At 33.9% G+C, this 20,425-nt stretch overlaps 1 protein-coding gene across 3 annotated transcripts in view; it reads right to left on the bottom strand.

The window, feature by feature from the left end:
* LOC124079394 (ankyrin repeat domain-containing protein 26) overlaps window positions 1–20,425 on the bottom strand; it is a 95,902-nt gene that overhangs the window by 12,925 nt on the left and 62,552 nt on the right. For all 3 annotated transcript variants that reach the window (XM_058572772.1, XM_058572770.1, XM_058572771.1), the window contains 8 exons: window positions 20,128–20,150; window positions 19,961–20,033; window positions 15,830–15,900; window positions 13,118–13,287; window positions 8,702–8,735; window positions 8,264–8,402; window positions 3,204–3,426; window positions 892–1,075 (listed from right to left, as the gene is read on the bottom strand). In XM_058572772.1, coding sequence (XP_058428755.1) covers window positions 892–1,075; window positions 3,204–3,426; window positions 8,264–8,402; window positions 8,702–8,735; window positions 13,118–13,287; window positions 15,830–15,900; window positions 19,961–20,033; window positions 20,128–20,150 — 917 coding nt within the window. The remainder of the gene's footprint in view (window positions 1–891; window positions 1,076–3,203; window positions 3,427–8,263; window positions 8,403–8,701; window positions 8,736–13,117; window positions 13,288–15,829; window positions 15,901–19,960; window positions 20,034–20,127; window positions 20,151–20,425) is intronic.

The raw sequence follows: 20,425 nt of genomic DNA, 5'->3' as shown, positions 1-20,425 counted from the left end.
AACACATTCACACAAAGAGACAAGCACTTGAAAACAACACAAAATAGTTTAAGAAAAAAAATTTCTTTTTATTTTTTGCCATGCCTCTCTCCTTTTATTTGCAAAGATGATTTGACAGAATTCTATCTTATAAATTCTGACATTATATTCTTAAGAATATATTGCCTCTGGGAGTCCTTAAGTTTGGCTAACACCTAAAGATTCATTTCAGTAAGGTATTGGTCTCATATTAGCAGTGGGGAGAAAGTCTAAAATCTTAATCAAGAGCAGTATCTGCAAATTTAAAAAAAACTACTAAAAACAAATTAAACTATACAGACCTTTATCTCAAATAAATTACTCAAATTTTAACTGTAAAAATGACAGGTAAATTTGTCACATAGAAAAAATTGTCTTTAAAACATAAAACAGAATTATAAAAAACAATTTTTTAAAAACTCAGTTAACTTGTCCCATGATATTTTCAAAGCCTTTATCCTGTATCTGAACATAAAATTCCCTAAGTTAACATTTATGCTACTGATTGAACTCAACTCACCTTTTCAAAACATATGCTGAGCATCTATATGATGCCAAGATAAGCAATAAATGAATTTAGCTATAAATGTTATGATTTCATCTTAGGGAGAGACGACATTTTGGTTTAAACCCAAATAATAGAGAGTCACATACTGTGTAACAACAGCATATTTCAATAGTGGTCCCAGAAGTTTGTGGAAGATATAGGCATTTTGTATAAGCACATGCCTACAATGATTGCATAATGAATGCCAACAACACATTTCTCAGATCATGTCCCCATAATTAAGTGAAACATGACCACACATATTATGTTAAAGGGATATTATGAATAGAGTAAGAAATATGAAGCTATACTGAAGACTAATTTACCTGATTTGAGTTACTTCTTACAGTCTTTAATTCTGTTTTTAATGTCCCAGAAGACAGTTGAAATTCTTTGTTCAATTCAATTTTTTTATTATGTTCCTCATCTTTTTCTCTTAACTGGTTATTCATTTTTTCAAAAAGCTGGTCAAAATCTCTTAACTTCTTCTCTTTTCCTTTTAAATCATGCCTGCAGTTCAATATGGTTATCTTAAAATTCATTTTATCAGAAAACAAATGTGCATTTTGTGTTCTGGTTCTTCATAGGTTGATTCATTAGGCTAATAAAAATTCTATGTTCTAAGATTCTTTTCCTTTCTAGCTCACCTTTTTAAATTTCTCCTTCAAACTTTTAAAAAACATATAAGTTAATAATGAAAGATCTTTCTGTCAGTTGGGAAATGGCTGCTACTAGTAACTCCAGTAGATACTATGGAAAGGGACTTTTGATATGGATCCATAAATTGAGTGTTTGAAATGATTTGGGGTGGGGAATCTGGGATGTGGATCAATGGCAGAGTGCTTGCCTGCTGGGGGCCCTGTGTTTCATCCCCAGCATTGCCAAAACAAACAAACAAACAAACAAACAAAACAAAGATCATTTTTGCACTTCCTTAGGCAAAAGAGTTTTAAAGACTAATTCACTAGTACTTAGCCTTTATATTCTTGAAATAAAACAGCAAGCACTGCAATTGAATGCCATTGTAACATGCCACTTTCAGAAGTTGTTCACATAGCATATGTCTGCATATTAGCAAGACCAATTTAAAGAGTCCAGTTCCTGTTGTTACAACTTTTAATGTTTCTTTTAGATAACACTTTCAATTTAGCTTGTTTATCATTATGTATTTTATAAACAATTCAAAATCCCCTTTGGAATAAGGCACAACCTAATATTTAGTCCAATGATAACGAATATATGTCCTTTCAACATAGAAATTTGACCAAATTTTGTTTACATATGAGGGAGAAATTTTAAAAAAATAATAATTATTTTCCATTTCACATTTGGTTTAATGGATGTTAGGATTCAAACCATAACCCAGGGTGTAATTCCACAGGAGCATACTTACTTAGTTGCACTAACCCTTGGGTTTGATCCCAAGCACCAGAAAAAAGGAAAAAAAAAAACCCTGCATAAATATTTAAAAACACATTTTGGGGTGCACAAAAATGGCTATTTTATAGGACAAACCCCCAAGACAAAAGGCCAAATGTTTTCTCTGTTAAGTGGATGTTATTCCATAATGGGGGATGGATGTGTGGGGAAGAATGAAGGGACTTTAGATTGTATAGAAGTAAGTGAAAAAAGGAGAGGGTTTGTGGGGTTGGGAATAATGGTGGAATCAGATGGACTTTCTTACTCCATATACATGTATGATTACATTACTGGCATGACTCTATACCATGTTCAGCCATAGGAAGAACTTGTGCTCCATTTGTGTATAATGTGTCAAAATGCATTCTATTGTCATGTATAACTTAGAACAAATTTTTTAAAAATGGCCATTTTATCCTCTTTGGTGGAATTATAAATCAATATAAACTGTCTTGAGAACATTTAGAAATATTGATGAAATGTCTTTTCATGAAGTTACTCTTCTTTAAACAAATAATTCTATATTGACAAAATTATTCAAACTAAGCAGAAATATAAATTAATTTCCATGAAATTATGTCATTTGCAGGAAATGGATGGAAACTGAGCAATATTTTAATCAAAATAAGTCACATTTGTAAGGTTAAGTTTCATATGTTTTCTCTCATGTGGAAACTAGAAAGGCAAAGGAAAAGAAAGGTGTGGGGCAGTCTCAGGGAGATCAAAGGAACTCATTGGAGTAGAGGGAGAAGGGGAGGGAAAGAAAAAAAGGGAATAATACAGACCAAATTATATTATTATATAGTGTGTACACATGAATATGTAATAAAATCCCTCCATTTAAACAAGTATAATGCATCAATAAAAATGTGGAATAATTTTTGTAAATGAGGTTCTGTGAAGTATTGATTGTAATACCAAAAAAAATGAATGAAAAATAATCCCAAATTCCACTTGTTAAATCAATAGTGTGATCCTTCTGATAGTGAGATTTCTATATAGCCATTGAAATTATGATTGAAAATAACGTGAATTTAGTTATTAGAAAGAATCATAGTTTGCATATGTTTCCTTTTTGTAAGGATTTCAGATTCTACAAGTATAAGTAGTTTTCTCCCTTGCAAAATACCAGCAGGTAAGTCAGCAATTAAAAAATTCCCTATGTATCTTCAGTGTGAAGAAAAGAGTTCAAACCTTCTTTCAATCTAGGATATCATACCTCAAGTGGCAGAGTTCTTGTTTCCATTTTATTTCTCTCTGCTCTAACTTAGAGTTTGCATTTTCCATTTCTGATAACTTCTCTTTCATTCCACAAAGTTTATTTTCCAGTTTTGCTACTTCTTGTGTATGTAATAAACACTGTGAACAGTGACTTTTTTCAAGTTCTATTATTCTTTGACATGAATCAACTGCATTTTGGATTTTTGGTAGGCTATGAGAATCTGCATCATAGAGAAAACAAGATAGAAATAAAATATTTGAGTATTTTCATCCGTGAAGGATTCTACATTTTTCCATGTACTCCCTCACACACTGAACAAATGTGTAAAGAGTACCTATGACATGGAAGCCATTATACTAAGTTCTACAGATAAAACACATGAGAACTCTGCTCTCCTTTAGTTTAAAGTCTAGTAGAGATGACTTACAGTGGAAGATTCAGCCTAGACAGATGACCTAATAAAGCATTAAAACAAGATCAAGGGTCAAGCTGTTTATATGTAGCCTAACTGAATTACAAAACATAATGAAAAAGCAGAAGAGGCCTGAAAGATATTTTTCAAAACAAATTACACTTTTAGGAGGCAAACTGAAAGTAACCAAAGAGCATGGTGACCCTTTCATTCACAGGTTTGAACTCTGTGGGTTGTCACATAGAAGAGCAATCAACTACTGGAAGTCAAGACAAAATAAAACATAGCAAAGAAAAAGGCAGAAAGTAGCAAACCTTTAACCATAACTCCAGATGTAAATATTCTCAACTCCCCAGTTAAAAGACACTTATTGGTAGAATGGATTCAAAAACAAGATCCAACTGATGTTGTTTTTGAGAAACTCATCTCATATGCAAAGCTACTGTATTAGTTTGCTTTTCTGCTGCTCTGACTAAATGACCTGACCGGCACAACTGTAGAGGAGGAAGAGTTTATTGAAGGGCTTACAGATTTGGAAATTTTAGACCATAGAAGGCCAGATCCATTCCTTGGGGCTTGGGGCAAGGCTGAATATCATGGTGGGAGAATGTGTTGAAGAGAATCAGCTCAAGTTATGATCAGGAAGCAGAAAGAGTCCACTTGTTGATTGCCAATATATACCCAAAGCCACTCCCCAATTCTCATGTCCTCCACCCTACCAGTTTTCAGTTACCACACAGTTAATCCCAATCAGGGGATTAAATCATGGATTGTGTTAAGACTCTTAAACTCAATCTTGTCTTCTGAACCTTCTTGCCCTGTATCACACATGAGCTTGTGGGAGACACCTCATATTGAAACCATGACAGACACTCATAGACTGAATGTAAACTACTGGAAAATTTTTCCATTCTTAAATTCCTAAAAGAAGCAGGAGTAGCTATTCTCATCTGACAAAGCAGATTTGGAGCAAAATTCATAAAAGACAAGGAATGCTTTACATACTACTAAAATTTCAATTCAACAAGAAAATATAACAATAGAAAGTATGTATACCCCAAATGATAGTGAACCTAATTACATAAAACAATGCTTCTTTAAATCAGCAGAGTATAGTAAAGCAGCCACATCAATATTTATAGCAACTCAATTCACAATAGCTTAACTATGGCACCAACCTAGATAGATGAATGTATAAAGAAATTGTGGTATACATACACAATAGAATATTACTCCTCATTAAAAGAGAATAAAATTATGGCATTTGCAGGTAAATGGATGGAGTTGGAGAATACCATGCTAAGCAAAGTAAGCCAATCCTAAAAAACCAAAGGCTGAATGTTCTCTCTGATAAGTGAATGCTGATCCTTAATGGGGGGTGGGGAGGTGTATGGGAAAAATGGAGGAATTTTGGGCAAATGGGAGGGAGGGAAGGTGAGGGGGCATGGGATAATGAGATGGACATCGTCACCCTAGGTACATGTATGACTGCACCTATGTTGCGATGCTACATCATGTACAACCAGAGAAATGAAAAGTCATACTTCGATTGTGTACAATGAATTAAAATGCATTCTGTTGTCATATATACCTAAATAAATAAATAATGCTTCTTGACATTAAATATCAGATAGACCCCAATAACACTAGGGAATTTCAAAACATCTTTGTCACCAATAGATAGGACATACAAGGGTAAAAATAGACATTTTGACATAAATAATAGTATAATTGAAATGTACCTAATAACTACAGAATATTTCACCACAAAATAGCTGAATTTCACTATCTTCCCAGAAGTGCATGGAATCTTTCAATGAATCTTTGTAATTCATTGCAAATATATAAAATCCTCATATAATTCTATGCATTCTATGAGATCACAATGAAATGAAACAATAGCAAGAAAAATAAGAGAAATCACATAAATAGAACAAATACTCTTTTAAAAGAGGAGTAGATTATAAAAGAAAAGAAAGAATAAACAAAGAAATATTTGGAAACAAATCAGAATAGAAATACAACATATCAAAATCTCTGGGACATCATGAAGTTGGTTTTGAAAAAATTCATAGTACTGAGTGCCTTCACTAACAAAATAGAAAGTTTCCAAATAAATAATCTAATATTCCAACTTTCAAGGTCTTAGAAAAGGAAGAACAAACTAATTCCCAAGTAAGTAGCATATAGGAAATAATCAAGATTAGACTAAGATTAATTGAGAATAAAAAAGACATAGGACCAATGAAACAAAGTCAGCTTTTTCAAAAGATAAATAAGGCCAATAAACCATTAGCCAAACTGACAAAAAAAGGAGACAAATCAACAAAATTGTAGATGAAAAATGAGATACCATTAGCAATATTTCTGAAACCCAGAGGATCATTAGGAACTATTTTTAAAGTTTGTACTGTAATAAACTGGAAGATCTAGAAACCTTGACAAATTTCTAGACATATATGAGCTGCCAAAATTACACCAGGAAGACATCAGAACCCAAAACAGATCAATATAAAGTAATTAAATTGAAACAGCAATGAATAGCCTTCCAACAAAGAAAAACCCAGGACCAGATAGAATCCTGGCTGAGTTCTAACAGAACTTTAGTGAAGAACTAACACCAATCTTTGTCAGCCTCTTCTACAAAACTTAAAGGGGAAGGGAATACTCCCAAATATCTTTGGAGCCAGTATAATCCTGACATATTCAGGAAAGAAAATTACAGAACAATATCCCTGATGAAAATACATGTAAAAATTCTTAATGAAATATTAGCAAACAACATTCAAAAACACATCAAGAAGTTAACATACCATGAAAAATTTGCTTTTATCCCAGGAATGTAAGGTTGGTTCAACATAGGAAATCAATAAATGTAATTCGTCACATAAATAGAATGAAGGATAAGAATCATATGAATATCTCAACAGATGCAGAAAAGGCTTTGATAAAATTTAGCACCTATTCATATTAAAAATGTTAGAGAAACTAGGCATAGAGAAAACTTACTACAACATTATAAAGGTCATAAATCACAAAACCAAAGCCAACATTATACTGTAGAAAAAAATGGAAAGCATTTTCTCTAAAATCAGGATCAAAGAAACTATGTCTAATTTTATCAATCCTATTCTATATACTTTTTGAAACTAAGGCAGAAAATCAGGCAAGAGAAGGACATTACAGGGCTATTAATAGGAAAAGAAGAATTCAAATTATCTTTTTGCTATTGACATCATCCTATATCTAGAAAACCCCAAAAAACTCCACCAGAGGACTTCTAGAACTGGTAACAAGATCAACAATCATTAATCAACAGCTTTCCTGTACATGAAACGTAATTCTGCTAAGAAAGAAATCATGAAAACTATCCCATTAAAATTAAAAAAATTAAAATGCCTGGGAATTGTTTTACTTAGCTTTTCTCACTGTGACACAAAGTGACCTGAACAATGCAGAGAAGGGAAAATGCATTTGGAGCTCAGGGTTTCAGAAGTCACAGTCCATACCCAGCTGACTCCACAGCTCTGGGCCCAAGGTGAGGCAGAACATCATGGCAGAAAGACTTGGTAAAGGAAAGTAGTTCAGAACATGGCCACCCACCAGGAAGCGGTGAGAGCGCCACTCAACAGGGAGTCCCCAAGTGACCTACCTTCTCCAAGCACACCCTACTTGACTATGATTACCACCCCACTAATCCATGTTGATGAGCATGGAAATGGTACAAATATGTTGAAAAATAATTTGGCAGTATCTTATTAAGGGCATATAAAGGGACATGTGAAGACTTTTACAGGATTTCTTAACTATCTGGATTATGGTGATTCAACATGTGTTTAATATATAGGTCAAAACTTGTCAAGTTGCACATTTTTATATGTGCAGTTTACCTTATGTCAATAATGCCTCATTAAATCTTTTGAAAACAAAAATCTGTATTGTAAGAGGAAACACTTTAGTGATTGGGATCCAGACACAGGAGAAAGCTAGAGGCTTGAGGTCTTTAATCTTATAGCAAAGAGAAGTAGTACTTGGGTTTTAAGAAAGGGGTAAGCAATATCAGAACTGAATTTTTAAAAAGTATGATTTGGTTGCAGAGAAGAACACAGTTTTAGGAAGTGTGTAGCAGGGAAAGGAGATCTAAGGTTACTACAGAACTCAGGGAGAGATAATGGTAAGCTGATCTGATCATCCTCCAGGCACCAGGGAACAACGGAGCCAAAAAAGGAGTGGGGTGCCATTCACAAAGAAAAGTGCAGTGGGGATGATCCAGGGGTGTACTTGAGAGTGTATCACACTTCTCATTTTATATATATATATATATATATATATATATATATATATATATTTTTTTTTTTTTTACAGCAGGAGTGGGAGCCGTTTATTGTAGGAAAGGAGTGGTATATATACATTCCACACAGCTTATCTAATTAACATAAACTCGATACAGCAGTCAACCAATAAGGAATCGCCACACTTAATGGCTCTCTGGCATTACTTCACAAACCACTCCCTCTGGCAAAATGCCAGGCGCCATCCCCTTTCTGAAATGAACAATACTGGAACACATCAGTGTTCTATGGTTCAGTGCTAAGTAATGTGTGCATCTATTACTATAGTATACATCATTATGCAAAGGTTCTACCTTCATATGACCTGCTTGGTTTTTCAACATATGCCCAAATATCCTTATAATTAGGGCCCGTCACTTGAAAAGCTGTTGAGGCTATTACAGTTGGCTGTGGTTCATCAAGGTCTTCCATAGCATTTATTTCTTTTTTGACCTATAAAACAATAATCCAATATCAAAATTTACACCAAATACATATAACATATACTCAATACATACAGGTGACAATTATCTACCACATGTAGTTTTTCAAAGAACTGATTTCTGACAAAAGAAAACCTTTATCAAAGTTTATTTTGTCTCACTCATTTTCAAAGTCTGTACATAACAAAAAAATGTTCTATTCTTTCACTTTATCTTTTACAATATATTTTTAATTTATATTTTCATATTGTATCACTTAATAATGCACTTTATCAATAAAATATTATCTCGTGTTATTTGTAACAATACCTTGCTCTTTTCATTAGATGTTTTCTCTGTGTGCCTAAATGAGAAAAAGAAAGAATGAAACACATAATATTCTTTCAAACACCAAATATGTAAAATGCAATAAGACTATTATTTTTTTAATACACAAAATCTCTATATTTTTAATTTACTTCATGTACCCATAAATTTTATGATCAGTTTCCACAATGGGTATTCAAGTGTAAACAAAAAGAACAGCATTAGTAAATCAAGAACACTACTACTAATAGTCTCAAAACAAATAATTAAATTTAGATCACACCTTCTGACAGTAAAAGCAAAATGAATAATAGCACTTGCCTTATTTGATAGAAATGTGATAGTGTTTTGTTATTGTCATTTTCAAAAAAATAAAACTCATATAACTTACTAAACCCCATTTGTAAAAGATGATTTAAATCCTTGTAGGAGGGGAACCCTGTTGCAAAAATTATAGGTTCTTATTTCAGGACATACAGTGAAATGACTGTACATAATTCTAAGCAATGTACATAAGCCAAACTTGGTATAATTCTCATTCTCCCAACAATTCTCTGAGGTAGATAACATTAGGTATTTTATAAAAAAGAAACTAGTCAAAGAAAGGCCAAATAACTTCCCCAAATCCATGCATCTGGTTAGTGGAAAATTATGAAAGCAATATTCCTCATCAAGTGTTTGAAAGAAATAATAAAAGACAATCTATATTATCACATATATATCATATAGATAATCTATATTATCTATATAAATAAAATGACTATATACCTTGGCAATTTTGGAAATCTAGTTTCAATAAATTAAAGGTTTATTTTTTCTTCATCAAATTCATCATCATGCATCATGCATCATTCATCTATTCAATGATTTACTCAAGCATGCAACCAAGAGAGCACATAATGCACATTCAATTGTGTTGTTGGAACAGGGAAACAAGGTTCTGATACTTTAAAACTTCATAATCCAAAAGGAATAATCTGAACTCTTTGGTCAATATTTTACTTTTGTATTGTACACAAACACAGCACACAGATTCTAAGTACTTACTATTTTGATACCCATGATATTTTAGAGTACTATAAAAAATCATAGCAATGCCTGATGATACTGTCAAGGCAGAAGGCATGATTACACTTTCTTGAGTATGACCTATATTTCCTATATATCTATATTTGGATGTTTTCTACTACATAAGTTTTTAAAACTCTATGATAGTTGAAATTTTGGGTCATCATTTGCATGTTCAATTACATTAGGATATCCAATATTGAACCAAAACTCAATGAATAACCACCCTTATTATAGAAAATGTACAAGTAAATAGAAATTCTAAGGACCATTAGAATTTACAATTTTATAGTTGAATTGTATAGATAATTCATAGATATTTGTAAGACAATTTACTATAAATCTTCAATGGAACCCTATGAAGCTTTCTAATATTGGATATGCAAACTCAGTTAACTGAATAAGCCTGTCCTCTAATGAATCATTTCTAAGGGCATATGAAATACATTGAAATCTTGTAATTTTTTTTAACTCTCTAATTCGACTTCTTCTTTAGTCATTGTTCACTTTTCCATTTTTTTCTAGAAAAATTATCTAAGGAGTTTCCTACAATTATCATTTGAAGTCCGGGTTTCATGGTGACTATGTATTGAAACTATTCCATGTTAAAGTCACTTGTTTTCATCTTTGTCAAACTGTTAGCAGCACTGATATTCAGAGCATTCCCTTTCTTTGTCCTAAACTACATTATTCTCTCTTCTTTACACAAGAAGTATTGACTGACTGAGAGCATGATGAGAAGTGGAGCCCAGTAAGCTCCTGAGCCCTCTGGGCTCCTCAGGCACCAAGACAGAGGATGCTGGGGGCCCCATTGGGACAAGCCTCTGTCTCTACCTGGCAGACACCTGGAGCTCCCACAGCGACTTCCCACTGGCTCACCCAGGATGTGAGGGACCAAGCACCCGCCTCTCTCCATGCCTGGATGACCTGATGGTGGGCGGCACCCGTCCTGGCTCAATCCTATCTGTCCTAGTCAAAGATACTGCAGAAGATGGCAGTGGGCTTGTTGTGGTGATAAGAATGACATATCTGGTACATATTAGGAAGAGTTTTTACATGGATTCCAAGTGAAATGGGGGCCTCTAAAATGCTGTGAGCAGAGAAATCACAATCTAACTTGGTCTAACTAGTCCACTGTGATAAGAATCAATGGAAAGAGGATTTACAAAGAGACAAGGAGACCCATTAGCTGAGTATTTAGAGAAACAAATAAACAGACTAGGCTGGAGGGTCACAAAAGGTGGGAGAAAACCCAGGGGGATGAGTCACATCCTGAAAGGTGAAAAAAGTGTGCTAGAGGAGGTTTCCAAGGGGTCCAATATTGCTAATAGGGTAAATAAGATTGTATGGAAGAAATTGTTTCTAGATATATGCAAGTGAAAATTGGAGGGAAAATTGGGAAAAACAATTTTGGAGGAAAGGCTGGGTGAAAATATTGGAGTTCAAACACGAATGGAGGTCTGGGGATGTAGCACAACGGTAGAGGGCTTGCCTAGTATGCTCAAAGTCCTGGGCTCTATTCCTGGAATTACAGAGAACAAATAATATAGAAAAAAATAAACAAAGGGAAAAGGAAAGTAGCTCAGTGAGTTCAGATACTTCTTTCTATAACCTACTAGCTAGGTGGCATAGTTGGCTATGAACTATTTAATTTAAGTGCATTTTTCAATCCTCACATAATGATTTCATAGTATGTTTGTGACTCATTAATTTTTTTCATTTACGTATGTGCCATCAAAACACACTGTTATTAAATCATTAGTTCATAAAACTATAAACTAAACTAAAATAACCCTTAATATATTTTAGAAATATATTATATAAGCTGATTACCATTTGCTCATACAGATAGATAATCACCACAGAAAAAGACAAAATATTTCAAGGGCACTAATTCTTGCTTAAAGCAAATCTATTTCTAGGATATTTTGTAGTATGCAAATACAAAGTTATTATGTATATTATACATATTTAATATAAAGTAATAAAATATAAGTAATAAAAAGATAGCAAAATTTAATGTATAAACTCAAACATTTTAAGTTGTATGTTAAGTCTCTGTTGAAAAATGTGGTGGGATGCATGCTCCAATATATTATCTTTAAAAAAGATAATGGCATAGATGCAATTGACCTTTACAAGGAAGATTCACTTCATTAGCTAATCTTGAATTTAGCACAAAAGTCAACAAATTAGTGCCTGTGGGCCCAATCCATCATTTTGCATATTTTTCTAAAGAAAGTTCTGTTGTTTTGTTTTTGTTTTTGTGGTGCTGGGAATAAAACCCAGAGTCAAGGGCATGCTGAACAAATACTTCCCATAGACATATTTCCATTCTCTTATTAAAAAAAAATTAGTGAAATGCACTCCATACCCATCCAGATGTGACTATAATGTGTTTCAGACTATAGTCACAAAGATGCTCTTGTCCACGAAGACTAAAATATTTACTGTCTCTTTGCAGAAAAAGTTTGCCAACTCCTACTTCAGTATATTGAAGATTTGATAGAAGTTTTAATAGATTTTACCCAATATAATAAAGTATTGATGAAACATTGACCCCCATGTGCAATGCATTCACAATATTCAGATTAATCTGATGATTCATTATTTGAGCACTTGGGCATTGGGAACAGGTACCCCAAATCTACTGGTGAGTAGCACTACTGTAACAAGGCAGAGTGCCAGTGCAGCAGGCAGCTTCTTTTTGTAACTCAAAGTGAGTACAAAAACAAAATTAGGATTAAGAAGTGTCATTAAAATAACTGCCTTAAATATACTTTACTTGTGAAATAAACAGTACACTAGAGAGCTAGTCTCATTTTAAGTGCTTTATGGTTCATTATTTTATAGATATGACAATTTAACTGTTTCATTATTGAAGACAATTTAAACTAACCCCTATTTGATATGACAATGCCACACTGAATGCTCTTAATACACATTTAATATATACTGTTTCCATAAATGTTCTCAGCATATGCATTGCATGTCTTCAATGGACACGTTGCATATATCAGATACATTCACCTTTGTACATTTTGTATGATATAGAATTCATATCTTCAACAAATGTGTTCATGTACATTGGTAAATCATGTTTTCTTGTTCCAGAAAGATAAGTAACAGAAGTGAAGCTGGTAGATTTATGGAATAATATTTGAAATTTTGGTGCATGTAAATAAATCACCCTTGCAAAAGTACTGACAAATTTCATTTATCAACAGGACAGAAGAATGTATTTACCCTCATAATTGCCAAACTTGGTTATCATTTTAAAATAAATGTGTCAATATATATATGAAAAATGGCATCTAATGGCTTAATTACTACTGGGAGTATTTGCCTTACCCATCATGTTCTTCATTTTTCTTAAGAAAATACCTTTGGTGATCAGCATTTCTGTTCTTTCTTTGTTCAATGAATTCATCACCATTGTTATCAGTGTCCTCCTCACTATGATGCAGGATTTGTGACACTTCCATCTGATTAATTTTATACTTCTTCCTTGTTATTTCCACCTTTAATGAAAGACCAAGGATAATAGTTACTTTTTAGTAAGAAGAATTAAGATTTTGTTCTCATCACTGATTTCATTAATCAATTTAGTTTGGTCGTCATGACATTAGTTCTTAATAATCTTTTTGGTTTTTAATTTTATACAACATCATTGAATTTTTGTCATTTCTGTTTGAGTTGAACAAACAACTTTTTTCAAAACTACAAAAAGAACAATTCTTCATTCTGTCCACTCTTTGCTACCTAATATTTGCATACCCTACATGACTGGAAGAAATTAATAAAAGTTGACACAAGATGTGCTCTGTTCAATATTTACTCCTTGGATTTTATATTAAACAGCCAGGATTAGGGATGTGGCATTCTTGGCCTCAGTAACAGTAGGAAGATTTCCCCTTGTTGCATTGAGCACTTTCTCCCTCATTGTCATTGGATGTTCTTTTCTCATTTGGATCCTGGGATATCAAGAGTGAAGGAGCTCACTCAAATACAGATTTCACTTTCCATAACTATAGCAGGATATATTAGCAATTAGCCCCATTATCTACGTGGGAGTAAAACTAATGTATACATGGGAAATTGGAAAGTCTCTTCCACTTTGATTTTTCCCCCACACTTTTTATTGGTGTACTATAGTTGTATATAATGATGGGATTTGTTACACAATCATACATATGTCAAATATAACAATATAATTTGATCAGTATTGCTCCCCAGCACTTCTCCTCTCCCTCCTCACCTACCTTTTTCCTCTAAGGATCTTTCTTTAATTTCCATGAGATTTTCCCCTCACTTTTCTTTTCCTTTTTTCTCTCTAGCTTTCATACATGAGAGCAAAAATATACCCCTTGATTTTCTGAGAGTAACTTATTTCACTTAACATAATGGTCACTAGCTTGTTAATTTTCCTGCAAATGACATGATTTTATTTGTCTTTATGGCTGAATCAAATGCCATTGTGTATGTGCACCACATTCTCTTCACCCATTCATCCACTGATGGAAACCTAGGCTGGTTCCATACTTTGATTATTATGAATTGTGTTGCTATAAACATGGCATGTATGCATCACTGTAGTGTGGTGATTTTAATTCTTTAGAAAAAATACCGAGGAGTAGTATAGCAGTGTCACATGGTGGCTCCAGGCCTAGTCTTTTGAAGAGCCTCCATACATAATTAATTTTTGTAGTATGTGTGTGTGGCAGATAGCTATGCTGTTTCCAAAGTGTGAACCATTGCGACTTGTGCTCATCAGTACAGTATGATATTTTGGTTCCTTTAGGACATAAACCTAGGAATGGTATAGCTTTGTTATGTGGTGATTATATTCCTATTCTTTGGAGAAGCTTCCATACTGATTTTATAAAGATTGTAGTAATTTACAATCCCCCCCCCAAAAAAAAATAAAGTGTTCCTTTTCTCCACATCCTCTCCAGCACTTATTATTATTTATATTATTGACAGCTGCCATTCTGACTGGTATGAAATAAAATCTCAGTGTAGTTTTGATTTGCATTTCCCTTATTACTATGTTGGACATTTGTTCATATATTTGTCAGCCATTTTATTTCTTCTTTTGAGAAGTGTCTGTTTAATTCATTGGCCATTTATTAATTGGGCTCTTCTAATTTTGTGGAGTAAATTCTTTTTGAGTTTTTTTTTTCTATATTCTAGGTATTAATCCTCTGTCAGAAGAGTAGCTAGCAAAGATTTTCTCCCATTCTGTAGGTTTTCTTTCACATTCCTCATTGTTTTCTTTGCTGTGCAGAATCTTTTTAATTTGAGGCCATCCCCTTGATTAATTCTGGGCATTATTTTATGAGCTTTAGGGGTCCTAGTGAGAAAGCAGTTGCCTGTGCCTAAATCTTGGAGTGTTGACCTGATGTTTTCTTTCAGAAGTTACATAGGTTTTGTTCTAATTCCTAGGTCTTTGATCCACTATTGAGTTGATCTGGGGGAGAGGCTGTGAGACAAGTTTCTAGTCACATTCTTCTAAGCTTGGAAAAACAATTTTCCCAGCACCTTTTGTTTAAAAGGCTGTCTTTTCTCAGAGGTTGTAGTAATTTACAACCTCTGAGATGCAGGATCAGATGCCTGCATGGGTGTGGGTTTATCTGTGTCTTCTCTTCTGTACCATTCATCTATGTGTCTTTTTTATGCCAATATGATTATTTTTTGTTAACTATAGCTCTGTAGTGTAATTTGAAGTCAGGTATTGTGATGCCTCCAGCATTGCTTTTTTAACTTGGAATTGCTTTGGCCATTTTGAGTCCTTTTTTCTTCCAAATGAATTTTAGAACTGTTTTTTCTAATTCTGTGAAAAACATGATTGGTGTTTTGATTGGTATCACATTGAATTGTATTGAATTTTTGACAGTATGGCTAACTTAAGAATCAATTTCTTTTTTTAATATTCTAGAGTTTTCATTCACCTTAGGATACTAAAAGACTATTCTGAAAGACAATTTCATTTGGATTCATCTAAATTGTTGAAGCAAGGAAAATAGCATGAAAAATTGGTTTGAAGTTTACATGATTGCATACCTTTGGCTGCTTATTTTCAGGGTCATCAAGCACGCTTTTCTTTTCTTCTGTTTTCACTATTAAAGATGGTTCTGCCAACAAATGTATTAGTCTATTTACACTACTTTAAATAGTTAGAAGAACAATCATAGAGTAAAATGAAAATGCCTAGTACTAATAATAACAATAACATTTATTTTATCAATTAGAAATTGAATTTAAACATTACCTGCATAATTATTATTTATAATGTGGTGCTTTGTACTAAAATCAATGACTTGTGCATACTTTTTTTTGACAGGCAAATTGATTTTAGTATTATTATATAATCATATGGGCTATATCTTATTCTAATCAGGATGCCATTTTTGTGGATGTACACAATGGTGAGATTCACCATGGTGTTTTCACATATATGCACAGGAAAACTATGTCACATTTATTCCACTGCATTCTTAGCACACTCTCAACTGCTGAGAGTAATTTTGATTTTCTTTTGAGATGGGGTCTCATTAAGGTGCCCAGAATAGCCTGACACCAATTGTCCACCAAGCCTCAGCCACCTGAACACCTAGGCTATACAGGTATGTTCTGCTGACTTCTTTAGAAAATACTTCTACTGACCCAAACAAACCACTTGGGGAGAATTGGATGTTGTTAGCTTCAATGCAAACAAATACCCCAAAAATTCATCTACAAATTCACCCACTGAACATAAAATGACAAATCCTCAGAAAAAAGAAAACAACTTTTCAATACCATAGAAACATAAAAATCCACACACTACATTATTCTCTACTTCCTAATAGTAAGTTTCAATCAGGCCCTGTGCATCTTTAATGGTTTCCAAAGTTCCTGTTACTTTACTCCTTTACAATGAACACTCTGCCCCTTTTGTTTGTCCACACTTCTGACAAATTTCTTTTCTACTCTAAAGATGTGGTGTTCTCTGAATTGTTCCTTGATTTGGGCTGTTGGTGTCTTAATAAAAATAAATAAATAAAAGTTTCTTTCCTTAGGGCACACTTCAGCGTGTTTCTACACCTTTATGGCTTAAATTGTAAATTATTTCTCTACATGTAAATTTCTTTTACTTGTGAACAGGAGAAAATCTTTTTAGTCATCTTTGTGTACCCAGTCTTTATTTCTTTGACCCCATAATTATATTTTGAGTCCCTGGTAAGTGCTAATGTAGATAAATGGTGTGGGGGATGATTTTGCTTGAATTAGTCCTAAGCTGAGAGTTAAAGCATACTAGCCAGAGAGAAATAAAGGAAGAGAACATGAAAGCCGTTACAAGAGAGGGTGGCACCTCTTAAGTAGGGTCTGTGTTTGTCAAAAATATTGGGATTGTGAGGAGGAATGGCAGAGGACAGGGAAAAATGAAGAAAAGGATAAAAATAGTTGAACAGAACTCATTCTATCAATGTTTTCTAGGTGAGTTTAAGGTGATTGACATGAGTATTCTCAAGAGTGGTGGTTCATAGGTATACATGCATCAAAACAAAATCACTCTAATGTTGTGGGCAGGATGGAAATGAGGGGTATAAGCATAAATGGAGGGAGTATAAGACAATAGAGCAAAATAAAGATGACAGGGGCCTAAATGGAGGGAACATCCTCAGGATCACACAGGATCCTACATTTTCAGCCCCCAGGAAGATTATGTTTCACTAAATTATTAAAAGTACAAATCAAAGTCTGTGGAAAATGAGACTCTACTCATGACTATTAATAGAGCTGGGAATGAAATGCCCTTTGACCTGGCCCAGGGTTCCCTTATTATGGTGACATTGTGTTGTGTGCATACCCCACAAGCCCAGGGAGCAGGCTACATTTGTGTTGTGATCCCCTGGCTCTGAATGGCTTCTCAGGATGAACCCCATCAGTGGCCAGGCCTAGAAGTCCTTTTGTGGTGGTGACTCATGGAGTCAGCTCATCCCCAAAGAGGGAGGGACACATGCTCCACTCCAGCAGTCTTGGGGTCCTGGTGGATGAGGTTTTGTGAACACAGGAAGCCAGCCCAGTGCTCCCCAGTTGTGTATATATATCACATTTCCTTAACATTCATCTCTTGAAGGTTACCTTGGTTTATTCCCCATAGCTTGGCTATTACAAACTTGGCTATTATACTGTGAGCCTATTTCCCTATGGTGTGCTGAATTTAGATCTTTTGGATATATTCCAAAGTGTGGGAAGCTGGATCATATGCCATTCATAGTGTTTTTTGAGAAACCTTCATAGTTTCATGAGAGGCTGTGCTAATTTGCAATTCCAACAACAGTGTTTGAGTGTACCTCCCCCCCACATATTCTTCCCCAAACTTATTATTATTTGTATGCTTGATGATGTCAATTTTAACAGAAGTGAGATGAAATCTCAGTGTAATTTTGACTTGCATCTCCCTTATTGCTAGAGATGTTGAGCATGTGTTCATATATTTGTTGGCCACTTAAATGTCTTCATTTGAGAAGTATATGTTTAGATCTTTTGCCCATTAGCTGATTGGGTTATTCCTAAAGAAAATGTAGTAACTAAACATAACAGAGTATTAGTAAGCCATAAAGAACAACAAAATTATGGCATTTTCTGGTAAGTGGACGGAACTGGAGACTATCATGTTAGGTGAAATAAACTAGGTTTGAAAAGTCAAAGGTCAAAAGTTTTCTCTGACATGTGAAAGCTAGTCCAAAATAATAGGGAAAAAAAGGGAAAGTGAGAAAGAAAGGAAAAAGGTGTGTGTGTGGGGGGGGGGGAGGAGGATTCCATTAAAGTAGAAGAAAGACCCATGGATTAGATGAAGGGGGCTAGGGGTAAGGGAGAAGAGATAGGATAAGGGAAGAAAAGCAGAATGAATCTGACATAAGTTTCTCACATCCATATATGAATATACCACAGGGAATCTCTCCATTATGTATATTCGCAAGACTCTAATACAAACAAACAAACAAACAAACAAACATAATCAGGTGTGTTAGTGCATGCCTGTCATCCCAATGGCTCAGGAATAGGAAGTGGAAGGATGGCACTTTTGAAACCAGCCTGAGCAACTTAGTGAGAGTATAAGCAACCTAGTGAGATCCTGTCTCAAAATAAAAAATAAAAAATGCTGGGAATGTGGCAATCCCTAGTACCACAAATAAATAAATAGACAAGATAAACACAAATACACAAAATAATAGAATAGAGGGGAAAAAGAAGACCTAGTAACAGGGGAAGAAAGTCAAGAAGGAAAAGTCAAATACTGGGATCCGAACTAGAGCAACAAATATTCCATAATTTCATAATTATGTCCAAATGAATCCTAATTTATGAAAAAATAAAACCAGCCAATTAAAAAAAAGGATAGAAGACTGGTGGTGAATCTTAGTGGCAAAGAGCTGTTTAGTTTGAAAAATAAATGGGATTCAATCCCCACCATAGAAATAAAACAAAACAAAACAAAGGAATAGTGACAAAAATGAGAGGAAAAACATCAGTGGTACACATAAGTAACTTTGAATTTATCACTTGTGGTCACTATTCAATGACGTGAATGATTGTTCTCTATAAAATACAATACAATTCTAAAGGTCTGAGAAAATTAAATAGATAGAAAATCAAACAATATATTTGATTTTCTAAGTGCAGTCCTGATCACATGAGTGTTGTGGGCATCACATAAAGTGTGACACAATATACAACATTTTCAGTGCAATTTCTCAATAGGCTGGATGTCATAATGGAAATAAAATGAATTATTTGAAGAAATGAGTTTTCCTATTTCCCAGACTGGCATTGAAATCCTGCCTCAATCTCATAAGAAGCTGGAATTATACAAGGTCTCACTGCCTACCTCACTGCAGTAAAAATATTTCAATATTGGGGAAAAATTATGGCCCAATAATCCACCTCTGTGAAGCCCTAAAAAGTGTAGTGACTCCAATAGCAGAGCTTAAAACAGAAATATTTGAGATAAATGTTACAACTTAAAAATCTTTCTTATTAATATATACTTTTAATCATGGGTGCCAAGATTGACACTGGCCATGATTGTGCAAAATCATCATTTCAAATGAAGGGAAAAAAGAATTAGGAATAGGAAGAGCATACTAATTCACAAGTTTTAATATAATATAATTCATTTTAGAGAATTTGTACTGTGAAATTTACCAGGTTTGAGTGTCCTTATGGCCTTGATCCCTCCTGCTTCATTTGGAAAAGAATCTTTCATGGTAGTGGTAGGCTGGATGTATTTGGAAAAGAAAATAAATATTACATTTTTCATACCATGTGCAATCACTAATTCAAGATACAAATAAAAATCAAATGACTTTTACCTTAGGAAATTTCTCTTGAGACACTGAAAAGCAAAAGGGACATATATCATTAACCATTAAAATAGGACAAAAACCACTCATCCATTCCTGCTGAATTAGTATGGAGCTGAATCACTGTGCTTAGCTTTGATAATGATTATTATACTTTTGGGTGTGTCTCCTTTTTGTGGTTGGTAGAGTCACATGACCAAAATGTACTGAAGAACACCAGGAATATGTAGTTATGTTTCCAAAATGAGATTATGTTTCCAATGACCAAAATAAATTAGGAATGTGTGTTTACAATCCTAAACATGCA

This window comes from Marmota monax, unplaced genomic scaffold, assembly GCF_021218885.2.
Source record: "Marmota monax isolate L192 unplaced genomic scaffold, Marmota_monax_Labrador192_F-V1.1 WCK01_AAM20220418_F8-fsc01042, whole genome shotgun sequence".
NCBI lineage: Eukaryota > Metazoa > Chordata > Mammalia > Rodentia > Sciuridae > Marmota > Marmota monax.
The sequence above is the reverse complement of the archived record's forward strand: the minus strand, read 5'-3'. Positions and strand labels throughout refer to the sequence as shown.